Source organism: Octopus sinensis, linkage group LG20 (assembly GCF_006345805.1).
Source record: "Octopus sinensis linkage group LG20, ASM634580v1, whole genome shotgun sequence".
NCBI classification, from domain to species: domain Eukaryota; kingdom Metazoa; phylum Mollusca; class Cephalopoda; order Octopoda; family Octopodidae; genus Octopus; species Octopus sinensis.
Window position 1 is genome coordinate 11,018,449 of NC_043016.1, and position 20,930 is coordinate 11,039,378.

Sequence of the window (20,930 nt, forward strand, 5' to 3'; positions counted from 1 at the left end):
TCACCTGTGGAAATGTGAGTGTTTTGTTCAACATCCTTAAACAACCCTTATTCAGGAACCTTTTGAGCAGGATGGGCTACTCGACCTGAAGAAAATTCTAACTGGGTTCCGCTTGATATGTGATCACCATGTCGCACACACATGGATGTGATGAACGTACCTTGTGTACCCTTATCAGACTGGTAGCCATGCTGGGTATACTGGGCTTCGTATATTTTACCTCAATGTCACTTTGATGGCATGCACTGCTCTCTCACTCAATTATAATAATACTTTCTTTTATTGGCCACAAGGGCCGAACACAAAAAAATCGGGAAAATACAATACCAGAAACAAGTGGGATGTAGAACAATGCTGTGTATACAATAAGTAACAAAAAAGAAAACAAATAACAAAATATTTAAACAATAAAAATTCCCCAAAAGTGGGGGATTTCCTCACTGGGGCAACCGCAGAACCCCACACAACCTAGTTATCTCGGCCACTAGGTGCACTTCAGCAGGCACCTCTCTCCTTAATTCCTCTGGTTTACAAATGAAAGTTCAGAGCAGGCCCATTCACACAGGCCATCCTCACAACATACACCCACCTTTCAACAAATTTAGTGGGGAGCCGAACTTCCTTCTCCACCCTCATATTCCTTTTCAAGTGTAACTTGCAAAAGTCGAAGAGGGTTTGGCTGAAGAGGAAAGTATCTGTCTTCAGTCCTTTCGGTCTTATCCACCACACTACCTCCAGTGGAGAACTGCCTTTCCTTCCTGGCCAAAGGAAGGTGGCGGGGCGATCTTCATGATTGATCCAGCTGATTACCGGATCCATCTTACACATGACAACAGCTGTCTGACAAAGATCCACAAGTCAGTAATGCACAGACACTGGATGAGTGTGTGCAGGACAGTTTCATTGCCCTGCGCACACCTCAGACAAGTCCATCTGTCAGTACTTCCATGTCTGTAGAACTTGTTTCAAACTGGCAGAGCTCTCTGGTAGCACCGCTAGGCCAGGTAGGAAAACAAACCACCACCGGCACTAGAAAACGACTACATTTCACTCCTTTGGAACGTCATCGTTCAAAATGGCAGCAAGACAGATGCAAATATGCCAGGCATTATATTGAAGGACTTCAGACAAAAATTATGCCTCCTCATCAATATGACTGCCCCAATTGCCATAAATGTATCTGTCAAAACCTACAAAAAACTGAGCAAGTATAAAGATCTTAAAGGATAGAAATTGGCAAAATGGGAATCCTCAAAACTAAAATAACACCTGTTGTCATAGGTGCCCGAGGAATGATAGGAAAAGGGGCCGATCATTATCTAGCTCAGATACCAGGAAATCCAAAAATGTAAGAAATTCAAAAAGTGGTGCTAATGGGAATTGTCCATTTCCTACATAAAATATTATTTATGTAATCCCCAAAATATTTTAATCCATAAACAGTGTCAAAATACTTTTAAATGTACATAACAACAAATACCTTTTACTGTCATCTTAACATCAGACTATCATCTTATAAACAAATTACTTTTAGAACAAACTCATAATTTTCTTATGTTTTCTTAAACATTCTCTAGAACAATACTCTGTGCAAAACCAAAAATATGGCACCCTAGTCATAACACTAACTCGAACTTCTAATATGTTGTCTCTTGAGGTCTCTGGCTGAGACTTGCAGTCAACTTGCACAAATACAAAGCAAAAGTCAAACATACAATAATAATAATGATAATAATAATAATAATAATAATAATAATAATAATTTTGTCTTGGTATAAAAGATGGGCAAATATTCTGCTCAATACCACAGATTTGCTTGTCAGTTGTTTGACCTTAACCAGTTGAGCATGTCCCTTAGTGGCTGACGATATGTGCATCTCTGATCATGAGCAGAAGTAGTGGGGGAGCATCATAGCCATGTGTTGAGAGGGATTCTTTGGGGTTTGAATAAGTCACCTCTGGAAACATGGGTGTTTCATTCAACATCTTTAAACAACCCTTATTCAGGGACCTTTTGAGTGGGATGGGCTACTCGACCAGAAGAAAATTCTAACTGGGCCCCGCCTGCAAGGTCATGTGCTGTTTATCTTGATATGAGATCACCATGTCGCGCACATATGGTTGTGATGCATGTGCCTTATCAGGCGGGTAGTCATTATGGGTATAATGGGCTTCATATATTTTACCCCAGTGTCACTTTGATGGCATGCACTGCTCTCTCACTCAATAATAATAATAATAATAATAATAATAATAATAATAATAATAACAACAACAGTAACAATAATAACAAAAATAATAATAATAATGATAACAACAACAACAATAATAATAATGATAATAATTTCTTTCTTTATTGCCCACAAGGGGATAAACATAGAGGGGACAAACAAGGGCAGACAAAGGGATTAAGACAATAACAATGATCCCAGTGCGTAACTGTTACTTAATTTAATCAACCCTGAAAGGATGAAAGGCAGAGTTAACCTCGGTGGAATTTGAACTCAGTAATAATAATAATAAGAAGAAGAAGAAGGAGAAGATGAAGAAGAAGAAGAAGAAGAAGAAGAAGATGCTGTTTATCTTGATATAAAATCACCATGTTATGCACATAGGGTTGTGATGCATGTGCCTGATGTACCCTTATTAGATGGGTAGTCATAATGGTTATATTGGGCTTCATATATTTGTACCCCAGTGTCACATTGATGGCATGTGCTGCTCTGTCACTCAATAATAAGACAGGATGGTCGCAACTGGAATGTCTTTCATTACATATTTGGTCAATCAGAGTTAACCTAATACAGTCACTCCTAACATAGGCGTAGGAGTGGCTATGTGGTAAGTAGCTTGTTTACCAACCACATGGTTCCGGGTTCAGTCCCACTGCATGGCACCTTGGGCAAGTGTCTTCTACTATAGCCTCGGGCCGACCAAAGCGTTTTGAGTGGATTTGGTAGACGGAAACTGAAAGAAGCCTGTCGTATATACGTATATATATATATATATGTATATATATATATATATATGTATATATATATATGCGTGTGTGGTGTTTGTGTGTCTGTGTTTGTCCCCCTACCATTGCTTGACAACCGATGCTGGTGTGCTTATGTCCCCGTCACTTAGCGGTTCGGCAAAAGAGACCGATAGAATAAGTACTGGCTTACAAAAGAATAAGTCCCGGGGTCGGTGTTGCTCGATTAAAGGCGGTGCTCCAGCATGGCCACAGTCAAATGACTGAAACAAGTAAAAGAAAGATAGAAAGATAATGCGGAGCGACAATATTTATGGCTGATGTTAAACATGAAAAATCAAATAGAACGAAATAAATAACTAAAAACAAACACAAAGATAACAAAACTGACCTTTAAATTTCCCAAGTGTTTTCGCCTGAGTAGTAAACAAACAATTTTTCAGTTTTCTCAAGATTTAAATAAAACTTTTTATAATCCAATGAGTATGAATCCACTTAAGATGACATCCAGACATGTTTCCAGGAAAAATCTTGCTTGTGATGCACTTGGTATCTAAATAATAGCGTGTAGCTTAAACTAAGTTTTTTTTTTTTTGTGTGTGTGTTGGCTGCTGTTGAGAGCTTGGGTATTCTCGGGGCCCCGAACTGCCAGTTTCCTCCACAAAACCAGGATAACTATAACCTGTCTGAGAAATGTGCCCCCGCAAGGTGGAGCGGCTGTCGCAGAGAGCGTTGCTGGTCATTCTCCATGGCAACGCTTTTGCAATCATGTCCACAGAGCGCAACTGAATACACCATTTTTACTCCTCCCCACCCCATATTCTGCTGATTAATTCCCCCTAACCCACCCCACCCTGATTTTTTCTTTTTGTCTTTTTCTTTGTTGCCTTTGTGTGCTCGTTATAGGTTTTCTTTTTCTCGCTAATTTAATCTGTTTTGCCTTTAATGTTTTCTTCGTTCTTTTCTTCCTGTAAAAATATGTCGTTAATAAAATGTAATTAAAAAGGAAACGAAGTTATTACACAAGCCATCACCATACTACAGGGAATTCTCATCATGGTCACAGTTCAATAGTTACAATCATCATCATCATCGTTTAACGTCCATTCTCCATGCTAGCATGGGTTGGACGGTTCGACCGGGGATCTGGGAAGCCAGAAGGCTGCACCAGGCTCCAGTCTTATCTGGCAATGTTTCTACAGCTGGATGCCCTTCCTAACGCCAACCACTCCGTGAGTGTAGTGGGTGCTTTTTATGTGCCACCTGCACAGGTGCCAGGCGAGGCTGGCAACAGCCACGGTTAGATTGGTGCATTTTACGTGCCACCGGCACGGAAGCCAGTCGAGGTGGCACTGGCATCGGCCACAATTCGGATGGTGCTTTTTATCTGCCACCGGCACGGAAGCCAGTCGAGGCGGTGCTGGCATCGGCCACGATTCGGATAGGGCTTTTTACGTATCTCTAGTCCAGGGGTCCTGGCATCTGCCGGGTGCCAGTCATAGGATTGGTTCAATTTCGATTCCGATTTCGATTTCACTTGCCCCAACAGGTCTTCACAAGCAAAGGGGGTTGGCATGGGTGCCTGTCGTCGGATGAGGTTCGATATCGACTTCGCTTACCTCAACAGGTCTTTGTGTGTCCAAGGGAGGAAAGGTATGCATAAGTGGGCTGGACTCACTTGTCCTGCCTGGTCTTCTCACGTACAGCATATTTCCAGAAGACCAGGCAGGACAAGTGAGTCCAGCCCACTTATGCATGCCTTTCCTCCCTTGGACACACAAAGACCTGTTGAGGCAATATAATAATTATTTCATAGACATGACTGTGTGGTAAGAATCTTGCTTCCCAACCATGTCAACTTGGGTGAGTATCTTCCACTATAGCACCAAGCTGATCAAAGCCTTGTGAGTAGATTTATTAGACAGAAACTGAAAGAAGCCCATAATATATATATATATATATATACACACACACATACATATATATATGTGTGTATATATATATATATATATATATATATATATATATATATATGTGTGTGTGTATATATATATATATATATATATATATATATAATATATATTTATAAATTTTCTTTTATTCTTTTACATGTTTCAGTCATTTGACTGTAGCCATGCTGGAGCACTGCCTTAAAGGGTTTTAGTCGAAGAAATCGATCCCAGGACTTATTCTTTGTAAGCCTAGTACTTATTCTATTGGGTCTCTTTGCCAAACTACTAAGTTACAGGGATATAAACACACCAACATCGGTTGTCAAGCAATTGTGGCGGGGGACAAACACAGACACAAACATAGGCACATAAATATATATGCATCTATATAAAGCAAATATGTAACAAGGTTGTCCAGGTATCAGTGCATTACAGTCATTTCAAGGCCATTCAAGAATTTGAACCTGGAGATCTCCATTTCCAGTGACTTCAAGGACCACCTCCCAGTGGTGTCAGGTGTCAACGAAGAGCCCTTGACTACAAGATGACCAAAGTTTTTTTTTTCCAAGGTCTGGGGTCTTCTGCCCCTAAGCCCGAGACCATCACCTAATCACCCTTACCCGTCTTGTTGCTTAGCAACAACAACAACAGCCATTTCAAGTGGTTCCATTTAATGGATCAGTGCAAATATTATCACTTTGATCACCTTGACTGACCAGTCTGTCAGGCGTCCATTTGACACCGCTGGTCACAGCATGCTGTCCACTCCTCCCTGGATCGTGCCTTTCTCATCCACGTGATCCCAATCGTCCTCTTGAAATGATCACTCCACTGTCGTGGAGGTCTTCCGGGTGGTCTTATATCAATTTGAAATAAACCTCTCTCCTCGGACACATAACACCGTATAGATTTCCAACATACAGGATACTCCATTATAATTTTTTTTAGCAAATTTTTCATCAGAACTAGAGAATAAAAGAATTACATGCTTATTGCTATTATTGTAGCAGAATTAATTTAGGGAAAAAATTACCTAAATCCTTCTATAACTTAGAGCTGCAGAAGAAAATAATGGGGGTCAAGAAAGAAGAATGGTGATATGGCTACATTCATCTTTATCTTTCTCACATTCAAAGGACCCAATGCAGCAAGTAGTCTACATCCCCTTAGAATTAAAACCATTGGGAATTGACAGTTAAGTTCTTGTTGTTGGTGATAAATTAATTAATGTCAGATTCTCTTCACTACTCCTATTTTACTGTGACCATAAAATCAGCCATCATCATCATCATTTAGCGTCCGTTTTCCATGCTAGCATGGGTTGGATGGTTCAACTGGGGTCTGTGAAGCCAGAAGGCTGCATCAGGCCCAGTCTGATCTGGCAGGGTTTCAATGGCTGGATGCCCTTCCTAATGCCAACCACTCCGCGAGTGTAGTGGGTGCTTTTTACGTGCCACCCGCACAGGAGCCAGACGGAGCTGGCAAATGCCACGAACGGAAGGTGCTTTTACGTGCCACCGGCACGGGGGCCAGGCGAGACTGGCAATGGCCACGAACGGATGGTGCTTTTTACGTATCTACATATCTACATAAAAGAATATGTCTTAGAAGATGCTAGCAACATAATAATATATAGATACGGGGTGATAACCAGAAAGAGGAAGGGCAAGGGTAACTTAACTTATTATGATTATCAACTAAAAGGGGCCGAAAATGGAAAAGAAAGGGGGTCACAATGAGATCTAAGTGTGGAAATTAGAAGTACAGGGGTAGGTGGGATGTGCATCCAAACTTAGCAAAATTTATATATTAAGATATATTAAATATTAAAAGATTTAAGGACCATGTAAGAGAAAAGGGATAGATAAATCAACCTAAGCCATAAAAGTGGGGGCTTTTATATAAAATAGAAACCTCATAATGTTTCTTCCTAGCATAATGTTAAGGTGGTCATGATAAAACTATTCAACCCATAATTAAATTCAGATATCATCTGAGTAGGGGTATACATTTTCTATTGAATCAAGACCAAAGATTAAGGGCCTAAAAAATAAGATAAACATTTCTATAACATTTCTATAACCTATTTAAAAACCATGGGAAAATATATTTATTTAAAAATTACCGACATTATGAAAAAATCTGAAAGGGATAAGAAGGTATGAAATATACATAAAAATATCATATATATATATATATATATATATATATATATATATATATATATATATATACATATATATATAATGTAAAGTATAGAAGCCATCTTATCATGGCTAACCACATTGGGGAGGGGTGTTACTGTAGCTTTATAGCCCCAAGAGATCTTCGTCTCTAGCTGGCTTTAGACACAATATCTGTGTCCTTGGAGTATTTGCAAAGGGAGGCCATCCATCCTCGCAAGCCTGAGTGATACGCTCGAACTAGTTTCGGGATAGTTGTCCCTCATCAACGGGCGGTAACCACCAGGTAGCGATGAAAGAGAAGGCTCCTTTGCAAATAGATATAAGTTTTTCTAATGGCGTCTGCCACTGGGGCTATAAAGCTACAGTAACACCCCCTCCCCAATGTGGTTAGCCATGATAAGATGGCTTCTATACTTTACATTATCGAGCGATTACTGTTTCAATCTCATTCTGAGATTTAATAACGCTATATATATATATATATATATATATATAAATGAAATATATAGGTGCAATTATAAATATAAATACCATATTGTATTATATCATAACATGATTACTATAGAGAAAAGTTACAAACCCCTTCACAATCTATAGAAATTACACCAGTATATATATGAGGGTATATAGATATCCAAAATACAATTATATAATATAAGATAAAAGAATAGATAAAATAAAATAAAATAAAAATGAATAAAAGGAAAAAAATATTTGTATAAAATTTCAATAAAGTATTTATAGAATGTAAAAATAGAAATAACGATAAAAATTTTACATTTTGAATGCCATAAAATATATACTGGATATAAAAAGAGATGAAAGATAAAAAAATAAGGATAAGTCATGGTATTCATAATAAAAGCTAATTAAAAAATAAATAAAATATGATGAAAATACCATTGGTATTGGTTTTATAAAATATTTCCAGATATGTGTAGAATCATAGCAGTTCTTAGGGGATATATAATATACTTAAGGGAGTCATGGGCTCTGGTAATCAATTGTAAATATACCTATTACGACTGATAGGGAAGAAAGTCTTAGAACCGAAGGGGAAATTGTGTAATCTAAGCATGGAGGGAATGCAGATTAAACATGTAGGGGTTATAAAAGGGCAGAAAGGTTAGCACGTCGGGCTAAATGCTTAGCAGTATTTCAGCTGTCGTTACGTTCCGAGTTCAAATTCCGCCGAGGTCAACTTTGCCTTTCATCCTTTTGGGGTCGATAAATTAAGTACCACTTACGCACTGGGGTCGATGTAACCAACTTAAGCCCTTTGTCTGTCCTTGTTTGTCCCCTCTATGTTTAGCCCCCTGTGGGCAATAAAGAAATAAATATTATGTATAATTCTATACAATAGAGGGTATGTTAGGAAAAACATGGCACCCCAGATAATTTCCTATTTCTTTACTGCCCACAAGAGGAGACTAACAAGGATAGACAAATGGATTAAGTCAATTATATCGACCCCAGTGCGTAACTGTTACTTATTTAATTGACCTCGAAAGGATGAAAGGCAAAGTCGACCTCAGCAGAATTTGAACTCAGAATGTAGTGGCAGACGAAATACCTATTTCTTTACTACCCACAAGGGGCTACACACAGAGGGGACTAACAAGGACAGACAAATGGATTCAGTTGATTATATCAACTCCTGTGCGTAACTGGTACTTATTTAATCGACCCTGAAAGGATGAAAGGCAAAGTTGACCTCGGCAGAATTTGAACTCTGAACGTAGTGGCAGATGAAATACAGCTTAGCATTTCGCCCGGCATGCTAACGTTTCTGCCAACTCACCGCCTTATAATTTCTGCCACTAAATCATTGTATGATATGTATAATATTATTTGTTTCTAAAATATTTGAAGGTAACTTCGAGCCATGAAGACAATATCAGACTGACTTGGTGCCTCAACTTAAGTACCTAATTCAACTGAATCATAATTCTTTATATATATAACTTAGATCGGTCCAGGCCATGTCTAACTTAATAGCACTACTTAATAGGATTAGCTAAATCCTTTTTAAGTCAAGTTTTGTTTATGGTCCATTCTAGTAGTGAGTTCTTGTTGAGTGAGTTGTATCCAGGTATGGGTGGCTTATCTGGTATTCCTTGAAGAAATCTGTCCAGACTTCGTTTAAAGGCAATAGGATCCTTTTCCTTTTTGATCTGTTTTGGGACAATGTTAAACAGGGCAGGGCCTGTTGAGGAAAAGAATTTGTGTCGCAGTGTATCTATATGTTGTGATCCTGAATTGGGCAGGGGACATATAGCCTGTGGTCCCAGCCTTGGATGAACCTTGAAGCTAATGTTCAGGTCATTTGGGCAATGCTGGTGGTATATTCTCTACATATTGCAAATGATGTACTGCTCGCGGCGGCACTGGAGAGAGTAGAGTTTCAAGGCTTTAAGGCAGCCCCAGTAATCGAGACCAGTCATGCTCTTAATTTGTTTAGTGAATGCTCTCTGGGATGATTCAATTTGTAAGATGTTTTGTTTTGTATGGGGAGACCACAGGGGGCAGCAGTATTTGAGGTGTGGCCATGATATATATATAATATATATATACACACAACAGGCTTCTTTCAGTTTCCATCTACCAAATCCACTCACAAGGCTTTGGTCAACCCATGGCTACAGTAGACGACACTTGCTTGAAGTGCCATGCAGTGGAACTGAACCCTGAACAATGTGGTTGGGAAGCAAACTTCTTACCAGACACACACATATGTATACATACATATGTGTGTTTGTATATATTTGTGTGTCTGTACTTGTGCTTGTCCCCTACCATCACTTGACAACCAGTGTTGGCTTGTTAGTGTCCCCCATAACCTAGCAGTTCTCCAAGAGGGACTGATGGAATAAGTACTGGACTGGAAGATAAATATTGGTATCGATCGTTTTGACTAAACCAGTGGTTCTCATCTGGGGTCCATATGATTTTGGGGGAGTCCACACAACAAAATAGTGTATTAGGGATCCACAATAGTATTTTAAGGGACCCCTGAAAAGTTTTTGCTTTAGATGTATGTATTGGTATGTAGTGAAAAACAAAATAGGGGTTTTGAAAGAAGTTTCTATAAAACTAGTTTTTAAACATCAAGTAGCCATGGGGATCCACCAGAATAAAATAATAATCAAGGGGTCCATACATAAAAAAGGGCTTGAGAACCCCTGCTTTAGATGTAAGTATTGGTATGTATTGCAAGAAACAGTCAGGTTTCTTTCTCTAACATTTTACATAAGTGAATGTATAAGAAAAACAAAATAGGAAATTTGAAAGAAGTTTCAATAAAACTAGGTTTTAAACATAGAATGGATATGGGGTGCACCAGAATAAAATAGTAATCAAGAGATCCATACATAAAAAAGGGGTTGAGAACCCCTGCTTTAGATATATGTATTGGTAAGAAACAGATTGGTTTCTTTCTCTGTTTTCCATAGTTCAACCTATACAAGTTAATGTATGATAAACAAAATATCAATTTTGGAAGAAGTTTCTATAAAACTAGTTTTTAAACATCAAATAGCTATGGAGGTCCACTAGAATAAAATAGTAATCAAAGGGGTCCATAGATCAAAACTGTTTGAGAACCTCTCAGCTAAACCCTTTCTGGGCAGTGCTCCAGCATGGCCACACTCCAATGACTGAAACAAGTAAAAGGTAAAACGATGAAAGATAAAAGCCAATGAGGTGTTACAATGCAAAAACCGGTCACAAAACAAATTTCTTAACCTTGAGACCAAATTTAAATTTAAAACATGATCAAGTACACATTTTCCTGACGAGGGACCAGGAGATGATGCAATTTGCTAAACTTGACGAGCTTTGTCAAACTAAGTAAAAATCTCTATCTTACACACACACACACTCACACACAGACTTGTCCTTTTAGGTAACTGTACCACTTGAAAAGCACCTGTGCCTGTGCTGTGTGAATACACCCGTGCTGGGTGGCATGTAAAAAGTACCTGGCATACTCTGTTAAGTGGTTGGTGCTAGGAAAGGCATCCAGCCATAGAAACCATGCCACAATAGACTGTTGGAGTTTGGACAGCTCCCTGTTAGCCTGCTCCATATCAAACCTATTTCTTTACTACCCACAAGGGGCCAAACACAGAAGAGACAAACAAGGACAGACAAATGGATTAAGTCGATTACATCGACCTCAGTGTGTAACTGGTACTTAATTTATCGACCCCGAAAGGTTGAAAGGTAAAGTTGACCTCGGTGGAATTTGAACTCAGAACGTAATGACAGACGAAATACCGGTAAGCATTTCGCCCGACGTGCTAACGATTCTGCCAGCTCGCCACCTTATCAACCATCCAACCCATGCCAGCGTGGAAAGTGGACATTAAATGATGACGACGAAGGGGGAAGGGGATTATTTTTTGTTTTCTTTTTATTCTTATTTTTTTTTATTTTTCTGATTAATAGACCGTGAAAACGTTTTTACCTGAGATGCAGCAGTTAGAACATGGCCACATCGTGACGATTGGATCTTGTCTTGGAATCTCAGGAATGGATGGTGTTTCATCCTATAGCAGTTCCAAGTTTGGCGTGACTTCTTTTGCTGATTCTCTGGCAGCCATGTTAGACAGTGCTACCTACAAAGGTGTTGAATCCACTGCCGTTTATCCATTCCAGATTTCAAACAGTATGTTCGCTGGCTGTGAAATTAGGTTTGTTTTATTTTATTATGTTTTATTGCATTTTCTTCATTTCTCTCCTTCCTGTGTGTGTGTGCATGTGTCTGCATATGTGTGTGTGTTTGTGTATGTAATTGTGCATATATACACTACCGTCAGAAATTAATTAGCACCCTTGATTTGCTCTTCACTCAGGTAGGTATGTACTGTCACCTAGTGGCCATATCTCGAACTATTGCTTTGTTGCGAGTTCACTGTTGCGCAGAACGATGACGTAACTTTGTTTGCAGAGCAGTTGAGAGTCTACAGCCTTATGATGTTGACATAGCAGTGAAACAAAAAACTTGGAGTGCGGATGCAGACAAATCTTCCTTTGTTTAATAGATATAGGTAGCGCCTCACAAGGACCGAAATCACACCATACTAAGTTTTCTCATCGCGTAAGGACGTTTTGAACAGCTCATAGGTTAATTGATTTAACCTATTTAATGTAGAAATTGAGAAGTGCTAATTAATTCTGACGCAAGTGTATGTATGGGAAGATGATTTATATATGTGTTTGTGTGTTGTGTGTGGTGTGTGTGTGTGTGGTGTGTGTGTGTGTGTATGTATGTTTGCATGTGGTGAGCAGCTGTATGTGTGGAGATGATTTATGCATGTATTTGTGTGTGTGTGTATGCATATGTGTGGTATGTTTATATATATATATATATATATATGTATATATGGATGGATGGATGCATGGATGGATGGATGGATGGATGGATGGGTTGGTGGATGGATGGATGGATGGATAGACAGACAGACAGACAGACAGACAGACAGACAGATAAATCGATAGATAGATAGATAGATAGATAGATAGACAGACAGACAGATAGATAGATAGATAGATAGATAGACAGATAAATAGATAGATAGATAAATAGATAGACAGATAAATAGACAGATAGATAGATAGATAGATAGATAGATAGATAGATAGATAGATAGATAGATAGGTAGATAGATAGATAGATAGATAGATAGGTAGGTAGGTAGGTAGGTAGATAGATAGATAGGTAGGTAGGTAGGTAGGTAGGTAGGTAGATAGATAGATAGATAGATAGGTAGGTAGGTAGGTAGGTAGGTAGGTAGGTAGGTAGGTAGGTAGGTAGGTAGGTAGGTAGGTAGATAGATAGATAGATAGATAGATAGATAGATAGATAGATAGATAGATAGGTAGGTAGGTAGGTAGGTAGGTAGGTAGGTAGGTAGATAGATAGATAGATAGATATGTATGTATTTATGCATCTGAGTGTGGGTATCTATGTGTCTGTGTGTGCATTTGCATGTAGGGATGTTGTTATGTATGTGTCCATGTATATGTATCTATCTCTATGGATGGATGGATGGATGGCTGTAAGGTATGTATATATGTATGTAAGTTTGCGTAGTTTTATCTTTTGAATTGCTCATCAGCAAAGAAAGAACTAGTTTCTAACCTAAAAACAAGGCTCCGACATTGAAATTTAGACAGCTTCAACAGGATAGCCTATTGTGTGCATGCATGCATGCATGTGTGTGTGTGTGTGTGTGTGTGTGTGTGGTGTGTGTGTGTGTTTGTGTGTGCAGGAATGTATGTTTTGGGACATACATACAGAGAAAGTTGTTTATTATATTCATTGGGTAATGCTTAGACATAGTTATCAACATCAAAATTTATTTGAAACCATACAATTTACCTAAAATAAATTAAAAATTGTCTGCTTCTTAAAATCAAAGATTCAGGTGCTACTATCCAAATTTCTGTGTTTAACAATTTTTGGACATCATTCATTTTATTAACATATTGCAGTCTGCATTATTTTTAAAATTCAAATGTCAGCTTCAAGTCTCCAAAGTTTTTGATACTTGACAGAATAACACATAATAAAATCAAAAATAGATAAATTAAATTGTTTTTTTTGATAATATTAATTTTTGTCCAGTGAAAAAAAAAAAGCAGCCAAGATGATATTTTCTTTAACATTGCTAAAAACGTACAATAAGTACTTCACATCATTTTCTTGACTTTACATCGTTATTTACTTACCTTTTTTTTTTTTCTCATGAAATTAATGTGAAAAAATAAACCTCAACTTCAGTCAGTTTATTCCATTTTACGCCAGTTTCAGCAAAACATATTTAAAAGAATAGAAATTTCAAAAAATAAAAAGAACATGAAAACTAAGACTGAAATATATAAAAATCAAATAAAATACTTGTGAAAATATGTATAAATCAGTTTATTAAAAGAAATAAAAGCCAATAAATTGTAAAAGAATTCTACATAGGCGCAGGAGTGGCTGTGTGGTAAGTAGCTTTCTTACCAACAACATGGTTCTGGGTTCAGTCCCACTGCGTGGCATCTTGGGCAAGTGTCTTCTGCTATAGCCTCGGGCCGACCAATGCCTTGTGAGTGGATTTGGTAGACGGAAACTGAAAGAAGCCTGTCGTATATATATATATATATATATATATATATATATGTATGTATGTGTATGTATATGTTTGTGTGTCTGTGTTTGTCCCGCTAGCATTGCTTGACAACCAATGCTGGTGTGTTTACGTCCCCGTAACTTAGCGGTTCGGCAAAAAAGACCGATAGAATAAGTACTGGGCTTACAAAAGAATAAGTCCCGGGGTCGATTTGCTCGACTAAAGGCGGTGCTCCAGCATGGCCGCAGTCAAATGACTGAAACAAGTAAATAAGTAAATGAGAGTTTCAATGTTTACACTCATTCACATGGTGTTTGGGACCTTTAATTCTAGCTTTCCAACAGAAGGTGGCGCTCCAATTCATACCAGGAAATTCAAATGTGTGTACAGGTTTACTTTGTTTCGCTTTTCATACACCATACTTCCTGTGTTTAAAATATAGTATTTTATAACACTAGAAATGTCTTTCTTTTAATGAATTTTATTGAATTTTTTTTATTGCTCTTTTCAATTTTTTTTTTGTGTGTGTTACATCATTTTTTGAAGTTAAGTTGCAATGTCTTGGAACCAATTATCAATGTAGGTTGAAGTATGTCTGTATAAAATGTGTGTGTGTGTGTAGAGTTTTTGAAGTGGTGTACAGATATTGTATATTGATAGAGAGGAGGCAGTCAGAATCTTGGATAATTCTTTATTAGCGCTTGCTTTCGTTTGTTTTTCAAACTCGTCAAGACAAAATCAAAATCAAAATGGTACAAGCAGAATGTTTCATTGTTCTGTTAAGAAGAGAATATTGTTTTTGTTTTTTGTTTGTTTTTTTAGAAAAAGGGGAAGAGAGAGAGAAAGAGAAAAGCAAAGGGATGGGGGATAAGGAGCGAGAGAGCTGTCAGAACAATCAAGAATGAGGAGAAAACATAATAATAAAGGAGGGGAAAAGATAAATAGATAGATAGATACATAGAAAGACAGACATGCAGACAGAGGCTTCTTTTCAATTTCATGTCAATTCATTGAAATTTCATTACAAAGCATTTTTCTTTTTTTCTTTCTCCTTTCTTTGTTTTTTTTCTTTCCATTGTATACCTATAAGCATATTTGTAAATAAACACATTTTCTCACAAGGGCTAGTGACCTTTCAATGATGTCAATTTTAGGAAGTATAATGGAAGAAATAAGAAAAGGGGGGAAGGTGTGGACATCACTGTAAAATGAAAAAGACTTTAAAGTTTCAAAGTCCTATGAAAATGTATATTCCTTTACATTTGTATAGCCAAGTTCCATATTCTGTGTAATTCCATGTTTTTCATGAACAAACATTAAATATTAATACAATATTCATAAATTAGGAAAATAAAATCAGAATATAAAAAAATAATTTGGTACTGTTTATAATTCAATTTACTCTCAATGTACATTTAATCAAACATCACACTTGGGTTTTGTATGTATTTTGTATATTTAGCTGGAAGCCACTCAGTAGGATATAAATTGCATAATAAAACAGGGCCCACTTAAGTATATTTTTTTTAGTGTTTCATCCTTTTGTAAAATTTATTTTAATTTTTATTGCCTGCTTAGATAAGATAATTCAAAAGAGATCTTTTTCACAAATTACTTTGCCAAATAGCTACATTAAATATCTTTCCTATTCAGTGATAAAATGCTTCTAGTATTCTTTCTCTTAAGAGAGAATAAAGAATACCTGAGAAATTGAATAATAAACAATACCAAATTATTTTATTAAATTCCTATTTTGTGAATATTTAATGTTTGTTCATGCAATTACACAGAATATGGGACTTGGCCATACAGTGTAAAAGAATATACATTCTCATAGGACTTTGAACTTAGAACTCTTTTTTTATTTTTCAGCTATGACTGCACCCTCACCCCCTTTTCTTATTTCTTCCATCCTACTTCCTAAAATTGACATCTTTGTAAGGTCACCAGTCCTTGTGAGAAAATATATTTATTTACAAATGTGTTGATAGGTATACAATGGAAAGAAAAAAGAAAGGAGAAAGAAAAAAGAAAAATGCTTTGTAATGAAATTTCAATGAATTCACCACTTCAGATTGAAAAGAAACCTCCCATACTCTCTCTCTCGTTCTCTCTCACTCTCTCTCTCCCTTTCCAAAAAAACAAAAACAATATTCCCCTCTTCTAAACAGAACAATGAAACGTTCTGTTTTTACCATTTTGATTTTGTCTTGACGAGTTTGAAAAATGAATGAAAGCGCTTATAAATAATTATCCAAAATTCTGACTGCCTCCTTTTTCTCAATATATATGTGTGTGTGTATGTGTGTGTGTGTGTGTGTGTGTGTGTATGTATGTATATGTATATATTGCTAATATATATATTTTTGTTTTTTATAATGTTCCACAGCTGAATGGAAACAGGTAGGGTAATTTACACAAGCTTTGCAGGTTCGAGTTTCACCTCATGTACTTTTTGTCTTGCTGCTACCATATCCACCACTACTATCACCCTCACAAACACTACCACCACTACCACCAATATGATTACTACTGTCACTGCTATCACTGATAATAATGTTTTGCCTATAGTTGCTATACTGATGGTGGTATCATCATCATTGTTGTCATCATAATTTAACTTCAACTTGTCTGTGTTTGCATGGGTTGGACAGAATTTGTTGAGGAAAACACTCGATAGAGAGATGTCCTTCCTATCACTAACCATCACCTCACATTTCTCACTACTAAGAGGAAGTATTTGGAAAGGGAAAGTGGAAGTGGATGGCTGTATGTCAGGTGTTGAAAGGCTAAAAGTAAGACAGAGGGACAAGCACAGGTGTCTCGCTATTGAAGAGATACATGGATGAATGGGATAAGGGGAAGTTAGTGATGGGTGCTAGAGCAAACTCTCAAGGAACAAGAAGGTGGGCATAAAAGAAGACATGGACAGTTTCCAAGCAAGGTAATATTTCATCCATGACCAGACATGTTTTCAGGGAAGATTGGAAACAAAGGACCCTGCTTGTGTAAGAGTGACACTTGCTTGCAACTTTCATGTGAAGTCAAAGCAAGGAGACAGAAACACACATACACACACACAACACACACAACACACACACAACACACACACACACACACACACACACACACCTACATATCTATATTATATCTTGTGTATATAATTAGATGTACAACTGCTTCTGTTGAGTTTAGAGCTCTCTGTAGATTATCACCACCCAAACTGCTTCTGGTGTAGTGGTTTGATTAATATTACACTTAGTAGTGTTACTGGCTATGATATACAGAACAAATTCTGTTCAAGCATCCAATGACACACGGAACATCCAGTTCTGAGCTCCAAGCAATCATAACGGTGAAACTAATAATTTAAACTTGTGTTTATCGTAATTACTCATATATCATCATCATCAGCATCATCATCATCGTCATCATTTAACGTCCATTGTCTATGTTGGTATAGGTTGGATGGTTTGACCTGGGCTGGCAATTGAAGGGAATACAGTTTAATTCCCTCTCTCTCTCTTTCGGAGAGGCACTGAGCAGCTATACGCACACATACACACACGGCAGTAACTTCCACCTACCAAATTCAATCACAAAGCTTCGGTCGGCTCGGGGCTATAGTGGAAGACACCTACCCAAAGTGTCACGCAGTGGGACTGAACCTGAAACCATGTAGCTAGGAAGCAAGCTCCCTAACCACAGGGTCATGCCCGGTTTACTCTAAATGGTTCTTAATGTTTCCTATCATTCAGTGTGGTTTGCCAAGTCTGGATTTTATCAGGGTGCTCATAAGGTATCTGTCCGGATTGAATCCCTATTCCTTTGTATTATATATGTGTGGTGTGTGTGAGATGGGCCTTCTTTCAGTTTCTGTCTATCAAATTCACTCACAAGACTTTGGTCAGCCCAAGGATATAGTAGAAGGCACTTATTCAAGGTGCCATGCAGTGGGATTGAACTTGGAACCATGAGGTTGGGAAGCAAACTTCTTACCACACAGCTACCCTTCTGCCTATGTGTGATTATATGTGTATATACATATCGCCATCATTAATCAGTGTCAGAATCCTTGTCACCACTTTTACCCTCGCTTTTCCATGCTTGTATGGGTTGGACAAGTCCTCACGGACAAAACCAGTTCCTGTTCAGACTTACTGCTCTCCTACTCAGGTCAGGGATAAAGGTAAAGAATGGGTGGTGGTGAGAGGTGGACTAATTACAGACGTATCCAGTGTGATATCATGCTTCACTACACAGCTGGTGGTGTGGTGATGGGAAGGCGGTAGGGCAATATAGAAATGATAAGGGGAGAGCAATAGACAAGAGGGAGTATGAGTATAGGGAAACTTAATATAAATAAGGGTTAGAAGATGAATATTGACAAACATTATGATCGCCAGCACCATCAGCATGTCTTCTTTTAATGCTTACCATGTGTTGGGGAGGGGTTTTTTTTTCTAGCGTGGTGCTTCATCACAAGTCTTAGGCATTGTCATTTACTCTGCAATATTTCAATCACTTGAGATCAATCTTCACCGCTTTCCATATTTTGCTAGGTTTCCCTCTTCCACTAATCCGATCCACTTGGAGTGCACTTCTTATTATTAACAACTGACTGCTTCCATGTACATCATGAGGCCCACATCAGTGCAGTTTTCATCATTCAAACACATGATGTCTGATTCTTCTCAGCTCATTTTTTTCCCCTCCATATTTCATGCTCATTAACTCCCTAACATTGCACATCCAGTGGATCATGGTTAACTCATTTCTTTCCAGCCTTCACATGTCCTCTGCATTCATGGCCCACATCTCACTACAATACATCATCATTTTCTCTTATACATAGGCACCACACAATCTGCACTTCATTCTCAGAAGTAAACGCTTTATTGGCAACAGTGGTAATTTCTCACTGAACACTTTTCCACTATTTTCTCTTAACCCTTTCGTTACCAACTTGGTTGAAACTGGCTCTGGCTCTGAGTATAAATGTCTTATTTTCATAAGTTCTGAATTAAAATCTTCCACCAAACTTTAGTCACAATTTATGTTCCTAACACTAACTGAATGATAACTAAATTATTTTACTAAATTCTTGGTTATATTTAAAGTAATTTAAAGAAACACAGAACATCTCAAAATAAATACAGTAACAAAAGGGTTAATCTGATTATTATGTCTTCCATTGCTAATTAGTTCACCTAAGTCACAGAAGCTATCAACTACTTCCATGGAGACTCTGAGCATATATATACATATGTATGTAACATAATGCAATAAAGTATCTCCTTGATATGTTGTGGTTAAGCATCCAGTTGCACTTGATAAATTCAGTGCAGAATTCCCAAACAGCCACAATAGTGAAACATACATAAGGAACATAAGATATAATTGCAATTTCTCCTACATTTGCTCTTTATATCATAGCTAGTGATACTATTAAGTATAGTAGTTATCTAAGTACTATACTGAAAGCAGATTGGATAATTAAAATCTCTATGAGGCTCTAAAACCAGCTGCAGCAGTTGCTCCCATCTACTCCCTAGTGGTTTCTACTCCACCTCCTGAACCACTTCCATTCCTGCCCATACGATTTTAACAAGTCACCCCCCCCCCTTTCCATGCCTTCAGTAGAGGCACGCCCTAAAAATGGTTTCTGGTTACAAATATCTTGGGTCATACATATTATCTGAAAAAGATCTTCTAACTAGAAAGGGTATGGCCTGGTCAGCCTGTAATGATATGCATAAGATCTGGTCATCAAATCTAAGTAGAGATTTCAAACTTGAAATCTTCAAAGCCACAGTCGAACCAATTCTACTATATGGCTCAGAAACCTGGACGTTATCAAAGAAGCTTGAGAGGCGGTTGGATGGAACTTACACTCGCCTCCTTATGAGAGCTCAAAATCTCTCGTGGAAGCACCATCCAACCAAAATGCAAATATATGGGAAACTACCACCTGTGTCATCTCTTGTGAAAGGGAGGAGAGTCCAGTTTGCTGGACATTGTTGTAGAGCTGAAAAAGAAGTAATTTCTACTCTTCTCCTCTGGAAGCCATCTACCTGTAATACCAGAGGGCGCACACTCTCCTACCCTGATGTAATCTCCAGGGATACAGGCATCCAGCAACATGATCTCCATAATGCTATGATGGACCGTGAAGTCTGGCGTAACATAGTATATTCCATTGTCTCGACCACAGTCGAACAATGATGATGATGATGTGGTTAGGGATGTTGGACTCCTGATTGTAAGATTGTGGTTTTGATTCCTGGACCAGATGACACGTGTTCTTGAACAAGACACTGCATTTTCACATTGCTCCAGTCCACTCAGCTGGCAAAAAGGATTAACCCTGCAACAGACCAGTGTCCTGCTCAGGTGTGAAATTTAAATGCAATGGAAACCCGGAAACCAGGAAACTGGTCCTTAGGAGTCGGCATGACTGATAGAGGTAACTTTATTTTTGTGGAGGCACATAGCTTAGTGGTTGGGGTGTTGGACTCATGATTGTAAGGTTGTGGTTTCAATTCCAGGACTGAGCAATGTTTGTTCTTGAGCAAAACACTTCATTTCACATTGCTCCAGTCCACTCAGCTGTCTCCTACCTCCACCTGTTTCCTCCCTCCTCATACTCTTATGAAAGCATCCTCTCTCTCTCATCCCCCCTCTCCTCCCATGA

The 20,930-nt window shown here is 38.0% G+C and overlaps 1 protein-coding gene across 1 annotated transcript in view; it reads left to right on the forward strand.

Annotated features, from left to right (window-relative positions):
- Positions 1 to 20,930, forward strand: part of LOC115222602 (short-chain dehydrogenase/reductase 3) — an 88,001-nt gene that overhangs the window by 47,479 nt on the left and 19,592 nt on the right. The window contains exon 4 of the mRNA XM_029792899.2: positions 11,565 to 11,809. Coding sequence (XP_029648759.1) covers positions 11,565 to 11,809 — 245 coding nt within the window. The remainder of the gene's footprint in view (positions 1 to 11,564; positions 11,810 to 20,930) is intronic.